Source organism: Siniperca chuatsi, linkage group LG14 (assembly GCF_020085105.1).
Source record: "Siniperca chuatsi isolate FFG_IHB_CAS linkage group LG14, ASM2008510v1, whole genome shotgun sequence".
In the NCBI taxonomy this organism is placed as follows: domain Eukaryota; kingdom Metazoa; phylum Chordata; class Actinopteri; order Centrarchiformes; family Sinipercidae; genus Siniperca; species Siniperca chuatsi.
This window is the reverse complement of record NC_058055.1, coordinates 24276120-24297172: the sequence shown is the minus strand read 5'-3', so window position 1 is coordinate 24297172 and position 21053 is coordinate 24276120. Positions and strand designations below refer to the sequence as shown.

Genomic DNA, 21053 nt, shown 5'->3' with positions numbered 1-21053 from the left:
CGTGTCCAAAACAAGCCAGGAGATTTGTGATTTCAACTAGCTGGATAGAAAACAGAGTCATAACTTGGAGACGGGTTAAAAATCATATCTATTGTGCATATTTCAAAATTACTCAATTAATCATCTGATCTATTAAATGCTGGGAAAATACCGAAAAATATTCATCACAATTTGCTAAAGCCCAAGGTGACACCTTCAAATTGCTTGTCTTGTCCAATCAACTGTCAAATACCCAAAGATTTTCAGTTTACCAGAGAAAAGCAGTGTATATCCTCACAACTGAGAAGCTGGAACTGAGTAATGGTTGTGTTGTTAAAGGAATAGTTCGAAATACGCTTTTTTACTTTCTGGCGAGAGTTAGATGAGAAGATCGATATCACTCTTTCACATTCTGATATGTATAGCAAACATAAGGCTATAAGCTAGCAGGTTAGCTTAGCTTAGCACAAAGACTGGAAACAAGGGGAAACAGCTAGCCTGCCTCTGCCCAACAGTAACAAAATCCACCTACAAGCACCTCTAAAAGTCACTAATTAACACGGAATATCTAATTTGTTTAGTCCATGTAAAAACAGCAATTTGTGGTTTTACGGGAGGTTATGGGTTAGAAAATTTTTGGCTCTGAGCAGTTGCTAGGCAACCAGTGGAGACTCCAGGAAGTTAATGCTCCTAGCTATAGCTGTGGCTAGCTAGCTGTTAGCTGCAGCATCATGTTTAGCGTTTTTATCTGTCCATCAGACAGCAAATACGTGTATTTCCTTCAGGGTTTGCTGGCTATGTTATTTTTTTTACGAGTGATGCTTAGCTCTGTAACTCGAATATATTGATAAAACATGAGGGGCACAAACTGGAGCTAGCTACGGCCCTGGCCACAAGTACCTTCAACGTACCCTCCCTAGCTTGCCCTGAAGACTTTTATGTTGAAAACCTGCGACCAGAAGTGTGAGCGGCTCCGTTGTAAGTTTGACAGCAGGTCCGTTTGTACCTCTTTGCTTTCTTTATTCCACCCTGTCTCGCGCTTTCTTTCTATATTTAATACGCCTAATAGCCTGCCGTATGTGTGTATTTATTTATTTATTTATGCATCTTACTTGAAAGTGTTTAGGTTTTACATTTTTAGTCGTTCCTCAAATGAGAAGACGTAAAAGATGGAGCTTCACATTTTAGAGCACAGCTTGAAAGTGGCGAGTATAGCAAAAGAGGGGATCCAGATTTGCACTCACGGATTAATAAAACTCGCTTTCTTGGCCTCCAAAACAAGGTACGTAACTTCCCAGACGCGATAGCTGCATGAAAAGACACAGTATCATTTATGTTTTTCACATGCTCCACAGTGCTGTTTACTGTAAGGATACTGCTGTTGTTCACATTACAGCAAACTAATGCCGGGGTCTGCATGTACTTGTGTGCTCAAGTTAAAAGGTAGTGGTCTGGTATTTCTGCTGTAGCCAGTTCTTGTAGTCGAGTGCGTGTTTGGTCTCTGCCACCAGTTTCCAGGCCTATCCTTGTTCTGTAGTGTCATTTTGTAGCTTTGTGCCATCTGTAGCCGTGTCGACGACAGCTGTGTTTGTGTGTGTGTGTGTGTGTGTGTGCAGCCTGTTTTTCCTTCTCTCGGGGAAAATATAACCAACCAAACTTGAACAAGCAGTAGAGGACATTAACTGTGTTTCCTGCCCTATGAAGTGGATATTCACTGTGAGCCATTCAGCCTGAGGAAACTTTAATTAAATAGCCCTTGCAGTGACATGACAACAGGCCTTTACACTTGCCACTGCTCTGCTGTGCAGTTTTTATTACCCCCACAGTCTTTTAATATTAGCCTAAGCAAATTACTTCACTTAACTGGCACACTGGCTGAGTCTGCCCTGGCTATTTTACAACAGGCAGCTGGTAATCAAAACTCCCTCTATGCTGAGGAGAAGTTACTAATAAAACACAGTCCCTTCAGATTACTGATTACCTGAGATGTAATTAAAATTACCCTCTTTTACTTAAATAGGGCTGCAACTTACCAATATGTGTGCTCCTCGCAATCAAAGTCATCTTTTTATTCTTGTCAAATTACATCATCTAGTTGCTTTTTAAAGGAGCTTTTAGCATTTCTTGTAGTCAAGATTGCCTCCCCAGTCCCAGCTATGCCTGCCACCTTTTTGAAGTGTGAACTGATTTGTTTTGCTGGTGGAGAAAAGCCAGCCGCAGCTGCCATGACTATTGCACAAGTCCAGTAAGAGAAGCTACAGAGCTACATGTCGTTACAGCAGCCTATAACATCACTTTGCATGGCCATAATCTGCTCTTGACTGCAAACATAAGCAGAATTTCTCTTGTGCATTTTGTTTGATGCAGACATTGCACTCATCAAAGAATGTTGCAGGATTTATCCCAGAAAATAGTGTAGCAGAGGTGGTAATGCTGCATTTAGGTGATATCTGAGTTGCTGTAATTACCAGTTTCAGGCTTGTGAATAGGGTTTGTGTCAACATCCAAGTCTTAATTAAGACTGGAAAACTTCTCTGAACGCTCTGATATATTCAACTTGGCGCCTAATAATACTGAAGTGCCCGAAACCTGACAAACATGAATGCCTCACATCCATCAAGTCCATCATTCAAGATAATTAAACCCAAACTTAATGAATATATTTCCACATTGTCTATTCTCAGTATTTTAACCCTCACACGGCCAACTCCGCAATCATACAACTGTCTCTAGTTGTCCGGCGGACAAGCGCTCGCAAGTCGTAAACATGGGAATCTGTCCATCCCGTGCCCTCCCACAATTAATTAATTTAGTAAATGATGACCTTAACAATAGCTACTCCCAAAAAAACATTGTATCTGGAATTCACTGTTCAATATAGTACCTCTGCTTTTTCCCCTGAAGATTAATTCCGTATTTCATAAAAGTGTGTTAGTTTTTCATGATGTCAGTGGAGATGGTCTTTATTTTAGGTAAGGTGGACTGCCTCCAACAACTGTGGACTATCTCTTCGGATGGGATAACATGACTTCATAACACTAGAACTGGACCACATGTTTATTAACATAATTCTATAGAGAGTATAGCTTGACCGATACTGGATTTTTGAAACTAATCCCAATATTGATATCTGTCTGAAAATCCCAATAACTATATATCAGCCGATAGTCATTTTTTCACATAAACACATAACACGGATCATATAAGGTCCATTAAATTTCCTTATTAAAGAATTGTGAGATATGTATTGAGTGAGACATTTTACAGTTGAAAAATAAACTTGTGGGTACTCTCTGCTGGCTAAACTATATAATTTCTAAATCACCTCGAACATATTTTAAGCATTTCTCTATGGCAACATATCTGCGATTAGCTAAAGTCGGCTGATATATCGGCCTGGCCAATTAATAATATTTGTTGAAACCACATTGTTTGTTTCTGAAATAGGAGATGCAGAACTTACTGTGTCATGTCAGTGAGGAAGTAAACAAACATGACAAGTTTGGTTTTGCCTTTCAACCAACTTGTTTGTCACTGCATGTTACTGTAGCTTTGATGCTGTCAATCATAAACAAGCTATTACAGGCTCATTATCACAGATATCTGTTGTGAATACTGTGATAAAAATCAAAGAGAATGTCAAAGATAGTTTGAAAATGTGACAAGGAAATCTATTTTTAAACCTGTTTGACCTGCATGTAAAGTTGATAACAGCTGATTTTGTAGCAAAGACAAGTGATTGGTTTTGCTAAACATGGATTCTTTCACAGGAGTCTAATTTTCATCCACCTGAAATGACCACATTCAAAGAACTGGTCTTTGACTGCATCCACCTGCATTGACAGCCTATTTGTGTTCAGTCTGTGTGTGTGATTATGCACTCACTCTATTGGTGGTATGCAAGATAGTTGAAACATTTGTGCTTTTTCATTTCTGGGTTTGGGTGTTAACAAGTAAACCAGCACTTGTAAACAATTTACTTTTATTTCCTGTAACTTTAGCTTGGACTTGTCTGTGTTGTTATTTATGTGGTGTCTGTGGTGTTCAGGTCAGTTAAGCACTATGAATATGAGCATCAGTTCAGACTGCAGTTTGCACTGGCTTCATTTTTGTTGTAGTCAGTAGGAAATGTCTGAGGATTGACAGTGAAGTAAGAAAAATAAATGAAAGTTTCCTCATCTTTGACTGACTGAATTTCGTCCTACCCTGAAGGGCTCTGTCAAAACCTTCCAGGGTTAGTTAGACACAAGATTTGGTGCAAATTCTTAAGTGGTGCACTGTGTTTGAGGTTGGCTGTTTGGGTGGTCATGGCAGCCATCCATTAATGATTACAAAAGTTCATATCATTTGACTGCAGAACATGACACTGGTTTTGCAACTAGTCTCTATTTCTAGCGTTTTCCTTTCCCTGTTCTTTCTACACTCCCATCCTCTGCCTTATGTTGTTGAAGCAACAACCTTGGCACACCTTAGTGCCTCCTCCCATTGATAAGCCCCTTCAACAGCATACATTCATCCTTATCGTAGTGTTGTTTGTGCCTCCTCTCTCCAAAACTTAGGTGTTCATTTGCAGTTTTTACCATCAAATCTCTCATCTTGTCTCTTTTTGCAAGCATTCAAAACTGTATTATTTATAACTATAGAACTATTATTTGTTTAAGAAAACACACAAGATGAAGGAAATTAATAAACATATCATGACTTGCACAGAGCTGAAAAAGTAGAAATACCGGCTGGGTATCGTTTAAAAAAATATCGATACAGGCTTTTTTCAGTACCTTTAGTTAAGGAAACATGTTTTAACAATTTCTTTTGCATTTAACAAAACGAACTGCTCAATGCATCAGTGTTTAATCTGCACTAATCAATATTTTTATATAAACAATGGATCAAATGACAAAAGTGTAATGTGAAAGGTGTCTCTTGTATTGACAGTTCCACAGAGAATTATCACCCAACTCTGCAGCTCCCCTCACCACTTTGGAGCTCTTTAGCCTGTTTTGGCTCATTGTTTTGGTTTTCCAGCCAGAAAAGTCCCCTCTTATCAACGTCGTTTCCAGGTGAAAAAAAGCTCTAATAAACCCACTGTACACTACCTGCCCAGCACCAAACACCAGGCAGACAAAGTTAGCGACTAGCTGGTGAACATAGTGGAGCATTTAGCAGCTAAAGAGCCAGATGTTTTTCTCAGGAGTTGGTGGAGACCAAACCAGAGCTAAAAGGAGAGTGAATATTGGACTTGTATTCATCAGGTGACCAGACGCACGACTCCAAATGAATGCTAATGTTGCCGTGTGTCTAATGGATGTGTAAATAGGCAACTGGCTGCTAACATGTTCACCATAGCAACATTAGGAGGTGCTCATATGTCAGTGTTTTTCAGCTTGTTCTGCTGCCTCCAAGTAGCCACAAAAATCAATGAATGCAGCTTTAGATGAAGAATTCTGCTTTCAGTCTAAAGTTTAAAAAGTTTCCTAAATTAGATCAGGAAATATGTCATCAAAGAGTAAATAAGCTTCAGAATCTGATTTGGCATTTGATTCCAACTTCTGACACTTTTTGCTGCCACGACACATTTTGGTCCAATACCCAGCCCAAAATATAAATGGGGGAGACTGAGATATCCTCCTTTTAACAACACTTGTAAGTTAACGAGTTGAATATATCTTATATCAAAAACTGTCCAAATAAATGAATTGGTGCCGTACTGTTTACTTTTGGATTATTTTGTGCAAATAATAAATCAACTACATTTCTATTAATGTGTTCCCTAGGGTAGGGTAGTTTTTACAAACACGTGTTGTGGGTTTGTCACAGATGAGGTTGTGAGTGGTTTGCAATGCTTTACAGTCTAAACTCATTTAAAGACTCCCTGTGAAGTTCCTTGCATGCACACAGAATGTGAGTAATGCAGGCTAAGTGTTCAGTGATCTCCCCCTCAGTGACGGGTAATATACTGAATCTGTGCAGTGATTTGCTATTTGATCTGGATGGAACGCTGTCATATAATAAAGTAAGTCAGTAGTGCTCATAATGACATGATCATGATTAGAGGAGTTTTATTAACCAAGGCATAAGACAAAAATAAGACAATGTCCTGGCTCCACAAAAACACATTGCAAGTCAAAGTGACACTTGACCGCTCATTTAATTCCAAGAGGAAATGCTGCCGTTCCCTTAGAAAGCATTGTTAAGTGTATTCTGTTATTCCCCTGTCGTTTTTTACACCTTACAGACAAATATGACGTGCGAGCATTCAGTAGCGTTGTGCTTGGTGTTTTTCCAGTGCACTGCTTTCGTTTCTACTTAAGAAAGTCTGCTGGACATGGTTTCAAGCTAATTTATATCCTTATATCCAATATCCTTCACCATCTTGGAACATTTTCGGTTTGATACATTGAATCTTGACACTTGGATTTCTGACAGAAAGATAATTGTGACAAAGTATTTCAAGAAAAGGGTGGTTTTAACAAAAGGACATTTGATAAGATGACACTAAAGGGTAAACAGAAGTTTTGGCATGTGTGGAAATGCATTAAGTTCTTGTACAGCAGCACATTATATATATTTTTTTATATTTAGAAACTGACTATAGCTAAATAAGCAGTGATATCTAACCAGAACTTCAACCAACCAATCAGCTAACAGCCCAGTATCTTCAACTTTTCAGACTGCAATTAAACAGTACAAACATATCAGAAGTGAGACATGAAATACATGCACTGATGTATAAACAAGGTAAAGACTCACACGCTACCAGCTGTGTGAGGCTGTAATGCTCATTTGTAAAGAAAACCAACCTGTTAGATCAGGGGATCACCAAAGTCATTACAATTCACCCTGAGGGCACCACGAATATCTGTACTCGGTATCTGTATTTCAAGGTAATCCATCAAACAGATATAGATAGATAGATAGATAGATATTTCACTAAAAAGTAAAAATGTCTACCTCATGGTGGCGTTAGCGTAAAAGTCAACGGATCTGATCTTTTATCTTGATATAGATTTTAGACACCCCTCGATCATTGAGATTCCTCTCACAGCACTCAGTGGGTGAGGTTTATATTGGGAGCAGAGCAGCACTGTGCTTTACTGATGGCTTGGTTATGAGCCTCATATTCAATATCAAATGATAAAGAAGACATTTACAGGCATAGTTGTAGTCTTGTGTTGGCCCCTGCACGTCTCATTGTTGCATCTTTTCATATGAAACTGTCTCCTTAATTCTTCAAACAGACTGTTTGATGTGTATGTTATGAATGCTTCAGGGAGCAGCAGAGCTATAGGAGACAGGAATTGTTAGATTATTTATGCAGTCAAGCTTTGTCCAGCATGGCGCTTTTCACATACTGTATCCACTGTTTGATCTGTCCTCTCTTTTTCTGTCTCTCCCATTCAGATGCAAGTTTTTCAGTTTGACAGAGACTCCAGAGGACTACACCATAATTGTCGATGAGGAAGGCTTTAAAGGTGGGCCTCACTTTGTGGATCTTTAAAGTCACTGTGGCAACCATAGATCGGGCGGCAGGAAAAGCTCACATTGTGTAATCTCTGATTCTCTCCAGCACCACGTAGCTTCAGCTGCCAATGTTTGAGCACACGTTGTCATTATGGACTCCCAAGTTTTGTGTCTGCTGATCGAGTGAATCCATGTCATTACACACCCTTTTCCAGGGTGACTCTCCTTGGTTACCCTGGAGACTACATGCTATGTGTTGCATAACTGGTGCAGGTATTTTCTACTGGTGACTGGCTCTGAGTGTGTCGGTTTTTTGTTGAACTAAACTAGGAAACGCAAGCAAGAAATGTTAGATAGGATTTTTGACATTTTTGAAAACTTCCAAAAAATACTGAAAATACATTTTTCTGACCTTTTTTATGTGGACAGAATACATCCATATGCATCTTAATAAGTGAATATTATTATGTCAGAGAATTATTATACAGTCCAGTCCATTGACAGTAACTTATTAAGGGAAACATGCTGTAAATGTTAGTCTTAGGTCAATATTATTAAATATTCTGCTTAATCTACTGTATGTTAAAGGTTGCTGATTAACTAAACAAGATTGAAATCGAGTTTGGCTAATAATTCAGCTAAGATGTTGTGATAATAAAGGCTTTTGGTACACTTAACTACAATGCTGTTAGATCAGTATTAGGGCTGCAACTAACAATTATTTTTATTATTGATGTAACTGCTGATTCTTTTTTTATTAATCGGCTAATCGTTCAGTCTATGAAACATCAAAAAGTAGTGAACAACCTCCCAGAGCCCAAAGTGATGTCAACAGTTAAAAACTCCAAAAATAGGGAAATTCTATGTTTGAGAAGCTGAAACCAGCTAATATTTGGCATTTTTGCATGAAAAACGACTGCAGCAATTAAAATAGTTGCCGACTAATTTTGATCAACTAATCGATTAGTTGACTGATCATTGCAGCCCTAATCAGCATTATGATCAGAGTTTTAAAGCATAACCTGTGAGATTTGTTATTTTATCTTCGTCTTTGGCGTTAAGCGCTGTGATGTGTCTGCACTGAATTCCCGGGACATCATTTGTCAGTTAAAGCCACAGGTGACTGCATAATGACAAATGTTAAAATGTAGTGTTAACAGTATAGGAGAAAACCAGACCAAGTAAGTCTATAGCAGCAAAATCCCCGAGTGGATTGAACTGAGCTGAAGATGAGGATGTGTTTTATTGTTCATGCTTTTGTAATGAACTAACTTATAAATGCTGAGAAACTGCAGACTTAAAAATACAAAATGGAAACCCAAACGGGGGTAGGAACCACTGTTTAGACTGGAATTTAGTAGGACAGGCAGAAAAGCTGGTGTAATACACTCCTCTATCACTGACTATAACACAGAAGAGTGGAGGGTGGAGGCTGTGAATAATATTGTATTTCCCATAATTCCAAGTAATAAAAAGGCAGTGGTAATAGTACTCCATCATTTTTTAAATAAAAAGTATGCACATAAAAGATGAAAAACAGGAACAGGACATGTAAAAAAATAAGGAACAAACCCTCATGTTCATTGCTCACTGTAACTACTACTCTCTTTTTGACATGACTGTCTCTGTCTATTCCCAGAGCTGCCCCAGTCAGAGCACATCAGTGTTGCTGATGCCACATGGTTGGCCCTTAACGTGGTGTCGGGGGGCGGCAACGCCTCCAATTCGCAGCCCATCGGAGTCACCAAAATCGCTAAATCAGTCATTGCACCGCTGGCCGACCACAACATCTCTGTTTTCATGCTGTCGACGTATCAGACGGACTTCATTCTGGTGAGTGTGGACAATAACGTTCCAGTGCTACTTTTGTACCATTTCAAGAGATTGTGTTTTTTTTTTTACATTTTGAAACAACATCAACATTGTCGGCAGTAGACTGGGAAAAACATCAAGCAGTCCGTCACATGTTGAACCTGATCTTAATCCAACTAAACTCATGCTAGGGGTTGAATATGAAACCTCACAGAGTTTTTTAAGCTATAGTCCACCCAAAATATCAAAACATCACCCAAGTATCAAAACATCCATAGAAACTGCTGCAGCATAATCCACCTCTCCACTGTCCATGGCTTACTGTACATAAATGTGTTGTTTCCTGTGAATCCCTTGTGCGTGTGAAGGTAATTTGAATCCCACACAGGAATGGCAGACTCTAACTATGGGGAAAATTACTATATAGGGAGGTAATTACAGAATGTAAATGCATTGCAGAAAAAATTGCCAACTAAAAATACTATCAAAAACAGGGGTTTGATTTCATGAAAATCTTTTCATGAAAGAGATTTAAGAATCTCCTCTACAGTGACATACCCTTCAATTTTATGAGGCGGGATTTGAAATGTATTAATTTTTTTCATCCCCGACTCGATTTAATAACAAAATATATCAAGTTAATCAACAAAAATAGAATTTAAAAAAAACAACCAGACATTACAATACAATACCAAACAATTCAATAACCAATACAATACAAACTTGGATAAATTTGATCAGAACAGACGATAAAGTTTTCTTGTCTTGTGTCACTTCACACGGGTCACTGAGCACTTGAACAGCTGATCATATCATGTTTAAGAGACGGTAATTGATCAGGTTCACAGCATGCTTTAGGAGTTGCATTATTTGTCTATTATACAACCACTAGCAACACAATTGTTTACGTCCACACAGTGCCTGACATGAAAAGCAATAACCTTGGATATAGTGTACCTTCCACAGCCCCACTTCCTTTGATTTGGAAGAAATCCTCTCTCATACCAAAGCCTTTCTGGCCACAGGGAGTGTTTTTTTTTTATTGCCTTGCTTCAGTGGAAAAACAAAGTCTGCTGAGCAGCTCTGGCATGTTTATGAAAATGGAAAGAAAAAAAAAACCTGTGTCGATGTTGATAATCTGTTACGTAAAGGGGATCAGCAGCTCAGCCTCTTGCTTGAATTCCAGGTATCATACTCATGCCTGTTTCCTGTCTCAACACTGGCTGCTCCTACCCGCAATCCTAATTATTGGTATATCAGATAAAAAGAGCCAAAAACCAGCTGCGTTCACCCTGTCGCCCACAACCACCACCCATCTTCTCCCTCTGTCTTTGTCTCACGCTGTGTTGGATTGCGTTACTGAATCTCTGAGCAGACCAAAAGACAGACCAGCTTAAGATGTGGGTTTTTTGTTTTTTTTTTTACTGTTAGGATCTTTTGTGTTACATAAAGCGGTAAAGCCTGACCCAAATGTTGAATGCACTGATTTAGACAGAGCCATAAGTATATCCTGACTGAGTCAAGCTTCCCAGAACAGCTACACACCCGCTTCTCAAAAGCAACTGTACCTGCTACTCACACACACAAATTCAATTGAAGTAATAGCTGTCACCCTCTGTAAGGAAATACTCTGTTACACCCAAATGTACTTTATCCTTTTCTGTCTTTCACCAGCTACCTTTGTATTAGAGACAACAAAAGAAGGCTTATTGTCCTATCAATATATTCAATATAAATAAAGAAAAATCTTGGCTAAATTCTAGGTTATATTATGTTGAAACAATTTACAGCAACTCTTGAAATCTTAATGTCTTTTGTGACCTTTTGACCTTCAGTTTCCACTTGCACACAAGACACAGCTCACACCGCGGTTATACAAGGACCAGATGATGCAAAAGGCTTTCGGCTCTCGATTTATTGTGATGATATGATCATATAGAAACATTTTCACTTCCTGATGATCTTAAATGCACCACAACTTTAGCCTCTTTCAAAGCTAAACACTCTTCAGTAATTTTATTTCCTGGAATGAATTTGGGGATGTTTATTATTGCACTGAAACTGTGTTTCTTGTCTAGTATTGTATTTCGTTATGTTATAATTGAAATGATTTTCCTATTCATTATGTTTTTAAATGTAGTTCTAATGACTTTCTTTGCCATTTTGAATTGCCCCAGTGTTTGAAAGGTGTATAAGGTATGCAAATAAACTTGCCCGACCCTAGTGATGCTGGCATTGTATTGCATGTACTCTTGTTATCCTCAGAGGCAGAGATCCACGTGCCGTGTATTTTCTCCACATACAAAAAACTCATAATGCAGCTACAAGATGTGTTGAGATGTGTCCTCCTGTACATGCTGAATATAAACAGTCCAAGCCCATTTTCTAGAGATTATCGAAAGCTATTTTATGAAATGTAGGAAGTCATTAACAGAAATAAATGTAAGAGAGTTATGTTCTTCACTGTCTTGTCTAACATTTGTTCTCCACTCGCCTCATTAATTTATCTGTCCTCAGGTTCGAGAGCGAGACCTGCCGATGGTCATGCACACGCTGTCTTCCGAATTCACTTTGCTTCGGGTGGTCAACGGAGAGACTGTTGCTGCTCACAATCTGGGAGTCACCAATGGCTTTGTAAAGCCAAAACTTGGTAGGTGAAAAAAACATTTATAGGTGTATTTTTGTTTACAAGCAAGCTTTTGAAGAATGGTGACATGCCAAGGAGGTGGCAACCCAAAGAGTCTAAACATTTTGATAATATATCATAATAAAGATGCACATTAAAACAGACTCATTTTGCGCTACACATATCTACAGTTTTCAACACTGGTGCAAGCTGCCGCCATCACGTCAACATCTGCTTAACATCAAAATGCTTTCTGAGAGATTTTACAGAACGTAATTTAAAAAATATCAATACACTCCATCAATTATATGAGGATGATACTTCCTGGAATCATTTGACTTGATCAAGTCCCTCGAAAGACAATCAAGTGAAAATGCATTCATCTTTCATTACTGTCCCTGCTACTTGACCAAATATGGATGCATTTTTACACACAGTACTCACATATTAAACAGTGGTGGCAGAAGTACTCTTATCTTTTACTTACTCTGTTACAAGAAAAGGTCATGTATTCAAAATGTTACCAAAAGTACTCACTATGCAGAATGGCCCATTTCAGAATAATTATATTATTTGATTATAAGTAGTGATGCATTATGTGTAAGCATCACTTCAATGTTGCAGATGGTAAAGGTGGGGCTGAGTTCACCTGATTACTGGGTAGCTTGCAGGAATATAAAATAATATATCATGATTTATTAGTTGATTATATTTTGTATTAATAGTCTGAATCTGCAAAGTAAGTTATCAAATAAATGTATAGGAGTTAAAAAAAATACAATATTTCCCTCTGAAAGGTAGTGGAGTAAAAATACAAATCCACATTGTCTTTTGCACAGTTTATTGTTGGCAAAATAATGAAAAGCACATTTATTCAGGAATTTTGTTGTACATTTCCAGTGGTAATCTTAAATATCTTTCAAAACTAACACTATGTTTGAAATAATATAGTCTGCCAAAGTATTCATCACATTGGGCTCAACCAAATTGTTTCATAACATATACTATGTATGTAGAGCTTGAAAGTTCATTCTTGATCTTGGAAACAGCAGTTTGATAAAACTATCTCAACTCAAGGTCAATTACTAGCTTTTTCTGGAGCTTTCAACAGTGGGAGACGATCTTCATCAGCAGGTGGAGTATGCTCAGTTGTCATGGAACTGCAGAGATTCAAACTTTACATTTTTCGGAGCACTTATAGGACTTCTTGTACGTGTTGTTTTGGAGGTTTAGCTTGAAAGTTCATTGTTGACCTCGGACTTAGCAGTTTTCAAAAATGTGATGAGATAGAATGCTTATTATTGCCACAAAGACTTTTTATTAAGCTGCGTCTCGGCTATATTGCTGCCTCTCAGCCCTCATGTATTCGATCATTTTGTTTTTCAGTGCCCCGTCCCATCATTCACCCCTTATCTAGTCCCAGCAACATGTTCTGTGTGACCAGCCTGGACCCAGACACACTGCCCTCGGTAGCCACCCTGCTCATGGATGTCATGTTTTACTCTGGAGGGTAAGAAGCAGCTCGTCTTATTTTAAATACGGATACTGACAGAGGCCTTTTGTGTTGTTTGGAATCTGTTAGCATCTGCAATCTTTTGCAATCTGTTCTCTGACCTGAAAGTTAAAGGATTTAGTGTTTTAGGACGTTACCTATGATACCTGTGTAAACTGAGATCTTTAAAATCTCCTAAGCCTAGAGGAACAAAACCAGAAGACATTCCATTGATTCATGTGCATTTTTTCTTCTACTTGGCTTGTTTTTAAGTTTTGACTTAATTCCTAAACGCCAGTCAAGGAAGCTTGTTGTTTAACAGTATTTGTAATTACATTACTTGACTTAAAGTCCTTTTTTAGTTATGCTAGCAGTGGTACTCTAGGAATGGCAAAGTCATTTGGTTGGTCCACCACTTTGGCTCAGACACACGACACAGAAACTTGTCAAATATGGGATGTATCATCATGAAATGAGGATGAATCTTAATGACTTTGGTGGCTGACATTTTTGGTTTTCTGTGAAATGTTTTAACAACTATTGGATGGATTGACATTAAATTTGATTCAGATATCCATGGTCCCTTGAGGATCAATTGTAATAACTTTGGTGATCCCCTGACTTTTCATGTAGCGCCACCAACAGGTCAAAATTTGTTGAATGCTTTAGTTTATGGCCAAATACCTGCAAATACATTCCCATCAGCCTCTGCTGTTGAGTGCTAATTAGCAAATGTTAAAAATAAGATGACATGGCATCATGACGTGACACTGGTAAACATTATACCAGCTGTTACCATTACCATTGGGAGTATGGAAGCATGTAAACGATAGCATTCAGCTCAAAGTACAGCCTCACAGTGCCAAGAATGATTCTTAGTCTCGTTCATTATTCAGTTACGTTATTTTATCTCCCCTGTATAAAACAAGTATGTGTACAAGTACAGTGTTGCTACACAATACAGTACATTTCTGTCATTACATGTTGAAAAACGTGCAAAACCTAACTGGACATGCCTGATCACCTGGTGTGAGATTACCAGAATGTGATTTCTGCATCACTAGTTCGACCACATTGAGTGTTCTGCCTTTCTGTCCAGGCCAAAGGAGCCTGGAGCATCCAGCGAGGACTCCAGCCACATCCGCTTCTTCTCCTTCTCCCTGATCGAGGGCTACATCTCTCTGGTCATGGACGAACAGACAACTCAAAGGTTGAGTAGCAGAAAACATCTGTGACTCAACAACATATTTATATTGCTGCTGTGTAATTAACCACACTTGTTCTTTCAAGATGTTGTTATAAATATAATGTTTATGCAGGGGGAACAAATTTATGATTGTTGTTTGAGGGGGCGATTAGTTTGTTGCTAAGCAATAGCAGAGCAGTTGGGCATATAAAATGTACTTAAGGCACAGTGGATTTCAGTCTGACTCATTTATTCTCCACTGAGTCCCCCACTTTCTCACAGTATACTCTCTAATTAAGCAGAAAGGCCATAAAGAAACCTGAGCAGCTGCAGATCCCATGTGGTTGCTCCTCTATTCCCACCACATTAGCATCTGATCAGAGATTGTCCATTCATAAATGAGGTATCCCTTATATGGGTCAGTAATGTCTTTAAGCCATGTGGAGGTAAAATAATAATTGGACCAAACTTTGTAGGTCAGTCTTGTCCCCATGTTTATGTAAAACCTAATGTGTTGCCTTAAAGGAATAGGTCACCCATTTTACTCCGCTTTACAATGGCTCTCTTACTCAGTGCAGCGGGTTGAACAGCAGTAACAGAATTCACCTGCTGATGTTCATCTGAATGGTTAATAGTTAGCTTCGTCTGCTGCAGCTCCACACGGTATCTGTTACCTGTGCCATTTGTTAACTAGAGCAAAACAAAGAAGTGCAAAGTAGAGTAAGGCACTATTTGGTGAAACATTTGAAGGTGAGAAACTCCCAAAAGGCTATGAGAAATAGATAATTTATGATTTTAAAACTTTAGGAATTTAATTAAATTGCATGCTTTATTTCTGCAGCAGCATGCAGATCTGCTCTGTTAAATGTCCTGTGTTCTCCTTTAAAAAAATCTGAAACCAAAAGGGAGAAATTTCAATGTTATATTTTTGGTTACATGATGTCGCCCGCTGTCTGTGCATTAATCAGTCAGATTTCAGCTGTCAATCAAACATGTACACTGGCAAGCCCACTCAGAGGTTTTGAGGCTAAAGGAGCATTTCTGATAGTCACAATCAATTTAAAAATCACTTTGACGTGATTTTTTACTGCAAAAACTGAAACAGTGCTTCTGTCGCATCAACCAAACTATTATATTTACTGTATATACTATTATATTTAAATTTATAAAATATATTGACCTCTAATCTGTTAATTTATTTGTACTTTGTTCTCTTCAAGGTTTCCAAACAATGTCCTCTTCACCAGTGCTTCTGGTGAGCTTTGGAAAATGGTTCGCATTGGGGGACAACCTTTAGGATTTGGTGAGTTGGATTTGCCAAAAGGCTAGTTTGGCGTGGCTACTACCACAGTATCAGAACCCAGCTCCAAACACAGTGTATGCTATAGTATAAGTTTTAATAAACATACTCAAATTATTGATGAGGACTGTAGTACAGATGCTGCAGCCCAGTCTCACAAACTGAGCATGATGTCTTCGTCTCTGATACTTGGTTGGTTCTTACCAACCTACTTTTAGAGAATTTCACACCTACAATGACTTCACTTCTCAACAGCAGTTAGCAACAAATTAAACATCTTTTTTCAGCTGTCAGGATCAGAGTTGATGTGTTGAATCTGGAAGTATCTGGCGACTAATCTGTTCAGCTGTTGTTGATTGGTGCTGCCTGCCTGTCTGATCTAAGCAAGCAGCTAATACAGTAAATACATACAGAAAACTAGTGTATAATTTCATGTTGTACCCAAAACTTACTTTTTTTTTTTTTTTTTTTTTTTTTTTTTTTTTTTTTTGCAATGTTCAACATGTTACAATGATGTTTTTAGTTTGTCACATAAAGGGTTTCATGGTGGATTATCTTAAATGTCACATTATTTATGTTAATAGCATGTAATGTTTCAAAGCTTGTACTTGTTTAATAAGTGTGGATCCTGTGTTGGATATTGTACTGCAGTGATTCCCAACCAGGAGTACGTGTACCTCAGCGGGTACGTGGAAAGATCCTGGAGTTAGCTCATCTAGTTTGAAAAAGCAGAAATTATAATTTGGATTACAACTGGTGTATTTATTGTACAATAAATACTGCTAAACTACCAGCACAGCTCGCACCAACCTGCGTTAGTTGTAACACCTGAAAGTCCCCTGAAAACTTGGTTTCAAATCTTAAATTTTTCTCTATAACATTGAATATTCATGACAAAATAAGCAACAATAAAAGTTTGTGAAAAACATCTTTAGGTATAATTTATTAAGAGTTTATAAAGAACACTCAAAAACTCCATCCTCCAAATCTGCTCCATCGGCGCTGTGTGGGTGTTTTTTATCATATTGACAGTGGCCTAGTTACACAAACAGCCCCACAACAGTCATCACGTTTTGATTAAAATATCCCTGAATCCTGGTTGGTGCATAGAAGTACGTGACATCAGCTTTTTTTAAACCAGTGTCGAGAACACAGACAAAACAGCACTGACAGAAATCTCTCAAATGAAACAACTAAACTGTGTGTTCATGTAGGATGCTATCGCTCATAGTATGAATCTGATTGAGAAAATGTGTTTTCAGGGACTTTAACATCACATGCTGCGATTAAGATTGTGTGCAAACTAGTTAGCACGTCAAAATAGATCACTAAATTCATGGGTAAATGGTTAAAATGTCCGTCTTTTGCCACTCCAAGTGGTCCAGTGGTAGTAGTACGAATGCAAACTTGACCAAACCTCCCGAAGGAAAGAAAAGAGATCACATCTAAACATCCACAATTCCAAGATGACAACAAATATTTTAATTAATGGTGTTAAATAACTCAAATGTCCAGTTGAAAATCAATTCAAAAGAACACATTTAAAACATGACGGCTGGTGTCATTTGATCGGGCTGTGGAGGTACGTCACACAGGAGAGGCTGGGAGCCTCTGCTGTACTGCCTGTACACATTCAACTGATGATGTACAAACTAATAACTAAATCAATCAGTAATATAGCGAAATTAATTTTTTGCAGATGAGTGCGGCATCGTGGCTCAAATATCAGAACCCCTGGCAACGGCTGACATTCCAGCTTACTACATTAGTACCTTCAAGTTTGACCACGCCCTGGTAAGACCTCGCAATGCAGTTCATTTTGATGAAATACTGTATATGTGCTGTAGAGCTGCAACGATTAGTCGATTGACAGAAAGTTCATTGATAACTATTTTGCTAACCTGTTAATAGTTTTTCAAGCAGAAATGCCAAACATTTCATGATTCCAGGTTCTCAAATGTGAGAATTTGCTGCTTTTCCTTGTCTTATATTATAATAAATTTTATATTTTTGTATTTTGGATTGTTGTTCGGACAATTTAAGACATTTGATGACATCACTTTGGGTAATTTTTTAATTGTTTTCTGATGTCTTATAGACTAAAACGATAAATCAGTTAAGTGAAAATATGATTGGCAGGTTAATTGATGATAAATCGTTAGTAGTATAATATGCTGCTGTCGGAGGGTTATAAAGCCTTGTGTCTTCTCCAGGTTCCCGAAGAAAACATCCAAAGTGTGATCGGAGCTCTGCGGACCAAGAGCACGGCACAGTGAAGGAAGCCGGAGGAAAACGATGAAAGCGACCGTTTTCAAAGTCATTTCGTTCAAACGTTTATCATGTCCAAAAAGTGCCAAGAGCTTATTAGCGGACAACTGTGGATCGCCTCTGAAAGGAAGGGATCCAACCACAAAGTGTGGGCGGCGTACGGGGGAAGTGTGACAGTGTGTTAGGGATGCCTTTGTTACTCGGGTCATTTTCTTTACCCCCACCCCTCCCTCCTTCCTTCCTTGGCACTCGAGGCCCTCCGCTGCCTGCTCTGGTAGTTGTTGCTTTAGTTTACCAGAATGAATATGTTTCTTTTCTTCTCTAAAGCTGCTTCTTCCCACTCCCTGGCCCTCATGAGCACCATACTGTATTAGTTACATAATTCCTCTCATGGAAGGATGACGAATGTACTCTCAAAAACGAAAGAAATATATATACAGTATATCAAGTTCTCCATATATAGATTTTTTTTTTTGTTTGTTTGTTTGTTTTGTTTTCCACAGGTCATTTCTCAGTGCCAAGATGTTTGAATGCCTAAACCAATGCCTTTGTCAAAATACTATTCATGTGTGCAATTGAAGGAGACAATTTTTGAGACAGCCAGCGATGACAGAGCGCCTGGTTGAGTAATATGGTGTGTTTTTTGCTTTTAGTGGCTGTTGAACATGTTTTAATTGCAGCAATGATCTGACTGTTGGGAGTCCCTCAGACTTAGAAGTTAAATTCAGATGTTTGTTTCTGGTGAAACGTGAATTGAATCCAAGATCTTGATGAGCAAAGACTCTTTTAGTGTAAGTAATATGCATTCACACTGTGAGCAACATGGTCGATGGGTCACTCAGAATTAGCAGATTTTATCTATGTAGTGCAAAGTTTTAAACAAACATATTTTTTTAGTGATTCTTTGGCTGGCAAGCTTAATTTATGTGGCATTAATCAATTACTTCAGAGTTGCGCTTGAGGGTCAGATTAGTTAATAGATTATTTGATTTAGAGAAAGTAAATTAATGACAATTTTGATATTTGATTAATAATTTCAATCATTTTTCAAGAAAAAAAAACATTTTCACGATATGGCTTCTTAAATGTTTTCTCAGTTTTATACTGTAAGTTGAATACCTTTCGGCAGTCAGAGCTTTTTAAGCTATTTTTGGACAGACATTAAAAGTTCCCAGAGGATGTATCCTACTGACTTTGGTGATCCACTGACTTTTCATCTTTTGCCACCAGCAGGTCAAAGTTTTCACTGAAATATCTCTGGATGAATTGGCACAAAATTTGGTACAGCAATATTAAAATGATAATATCATGAAGAAATAAATATAAGTTAAATAATAACCATACAGTTCATATCATTACAATGCAGTCCCATCAATAGGTGAAATACAAAATGTTGTTTATTGTAAAGGTCTATAATCTGTTTCTTCATTCAGACCCGGACATCATATTTGGAAGTCCAAAAGGTTTCCCTTTGCAGTAGTTTTTTCATACATATAGATCAATTGACAAATTAAATAACCTTTAGTTGCAGCCCTACTTCATCAACCCCAATATTAGACAAGCAATCTTTCCACGTTGCCACTAGCTGCCACTAATGTAAGAATCCAGTGAGTCTGAAGATAAGTGTAATATGAGTTGAGCTTGCTTAAAGGGATAATTTGACATTTTGAGAAATACGCTTATTCACTTTCTTGCAGAGAGTTAGTTGAGAGGATCAATATCACTCTCATCTCTGTGCGTAATGTATGGAGCTGCAGCCAGAAGGCAGTTAGCTTAGCTTAGCATAAAGACTGGAAACGGCTAGCCTGGCTCTGTCTAAAATTTAAAAAAAGAATAACGCCTACCAACTCCTCTAAACTTCACTAATTAACAAATTGTATATCATTTGTTTAATCCAAAAACAACAGAAAAGTAAAAATCGGCATTTTGTGGTTTTATGGAGAATTACACAAACACTTGCCGGGAAATAAACAGTTCTCATCAAGAAATAGTTACACTACATGAAAGCTTTGATGTTAATGGCCACAGTAAAGACTTCAGCCACAATCCAACTCTGGTCACGTCCGATGACTCGATGATCATGTTGCTCACAGTGTGAACCTGCAGTAAGACCTGATGATAAAATGCAATGATGAAACAGTAGTAATAAATTACTGAGCCACTTTGACAGTGTACTAGAATAATGACGAAGTGCAAGTGTGCTAAACATAAGCTAAGGTTCACACAGGGAAGCCCTGGTGTCCATTTAGGTCTTGAAGCTGCCCCTCCCCTGCCCGGTCTGCACTTTAATGCAGGTTCCACGCACACAGGCCTGCTGTACTGATGTGAAAACGGGGAGGGATATTTACTTTAGAAAGATCCTATCCAGGTGGGGATATTTCTGTTGGTCTTAAGCATTTGGTGATAATGTTTTTCTTCTTTTCTTTTCTGTTTGTTTTCCACAACACCTTGCACCTAACAACAACCTTTCTTCTGATCAGATGTGATTAGGAGAAACCCTGTGTTGATCAGTGTTAAAACATGAAGAAGGTGAAATTTCTTTTGATTCCATTGCAAAGAAAAAGTTGAAAGCTTTTCATTTGGAGCTTCTTGTGTGGAAAAAAATAAACAGCCTTTTTTTTTTTTTTGGAGCTTGTTGCGTGTTCAGTTTTCACCAGTGTGTCCTTTTTACTGTCTTTATTTAACAGGGATTGTCCTCTCACTGCTAATTGCTCCCAATGTGTACTTTAATCAATAAAACTGGTGACATCTCTGCCCCAGTCTGGAGATTAACTGTAAAGCAGATTTCTCAGTCAAATTTTGGGGTGTTTTGACATAAAAATTGGAAAATAATACCCTCCAGATTGACAAAATATAATCTTCAGTTTGATCTATTGTCTACTATACAAGTGTCTTTACATGAACAGTAATATAGTCAGCTAATGAGGAG

At 38.1% G+C, this 21053-nt stretch overlaps 1 protein-coding gene across 2 annotated transcripts; it reads left to right on the top strand.

Annotated features, from left to right (window-relative positions):
* The first annotated feature begins 738 nt into the window (after positions 1–738).
* castor2 (cytosolic arginine sensor for mTORC1 subunit 2) lies at positions 739–20754 on the top strand. Of its 2 annotated transcripts, none has more exons than XM_044221443.1 (9): positions 739–973; positions 7381–7451; positions 9080–9273; positions 11770–11902; positions 13265–13388; positions 14470–14580; positions 15777–15859; positions 17556–17650; positions 18070–20754. In XM_044221443.1, exons 1-9 carry the CDS (start codon positions 918–920, stop codon positions 18130–18132), a joined length of 930 nt encoding a protein of 309 aa, XP_044077378.1. In that variant the 5' UTR covers positions 739–917; the 3' UTR covers positions 18133–20754. The 2 variants fall into 2 exon arrangements, with proteins under 2 accessions (XP_044077378.1, XP_044077377.1); XM_044221442.1 differs by having other exon boundaries at positions 943–1261.
* The last annotated feature ends 299 nt before the right edge of the window (positions 20755–21053 follow it).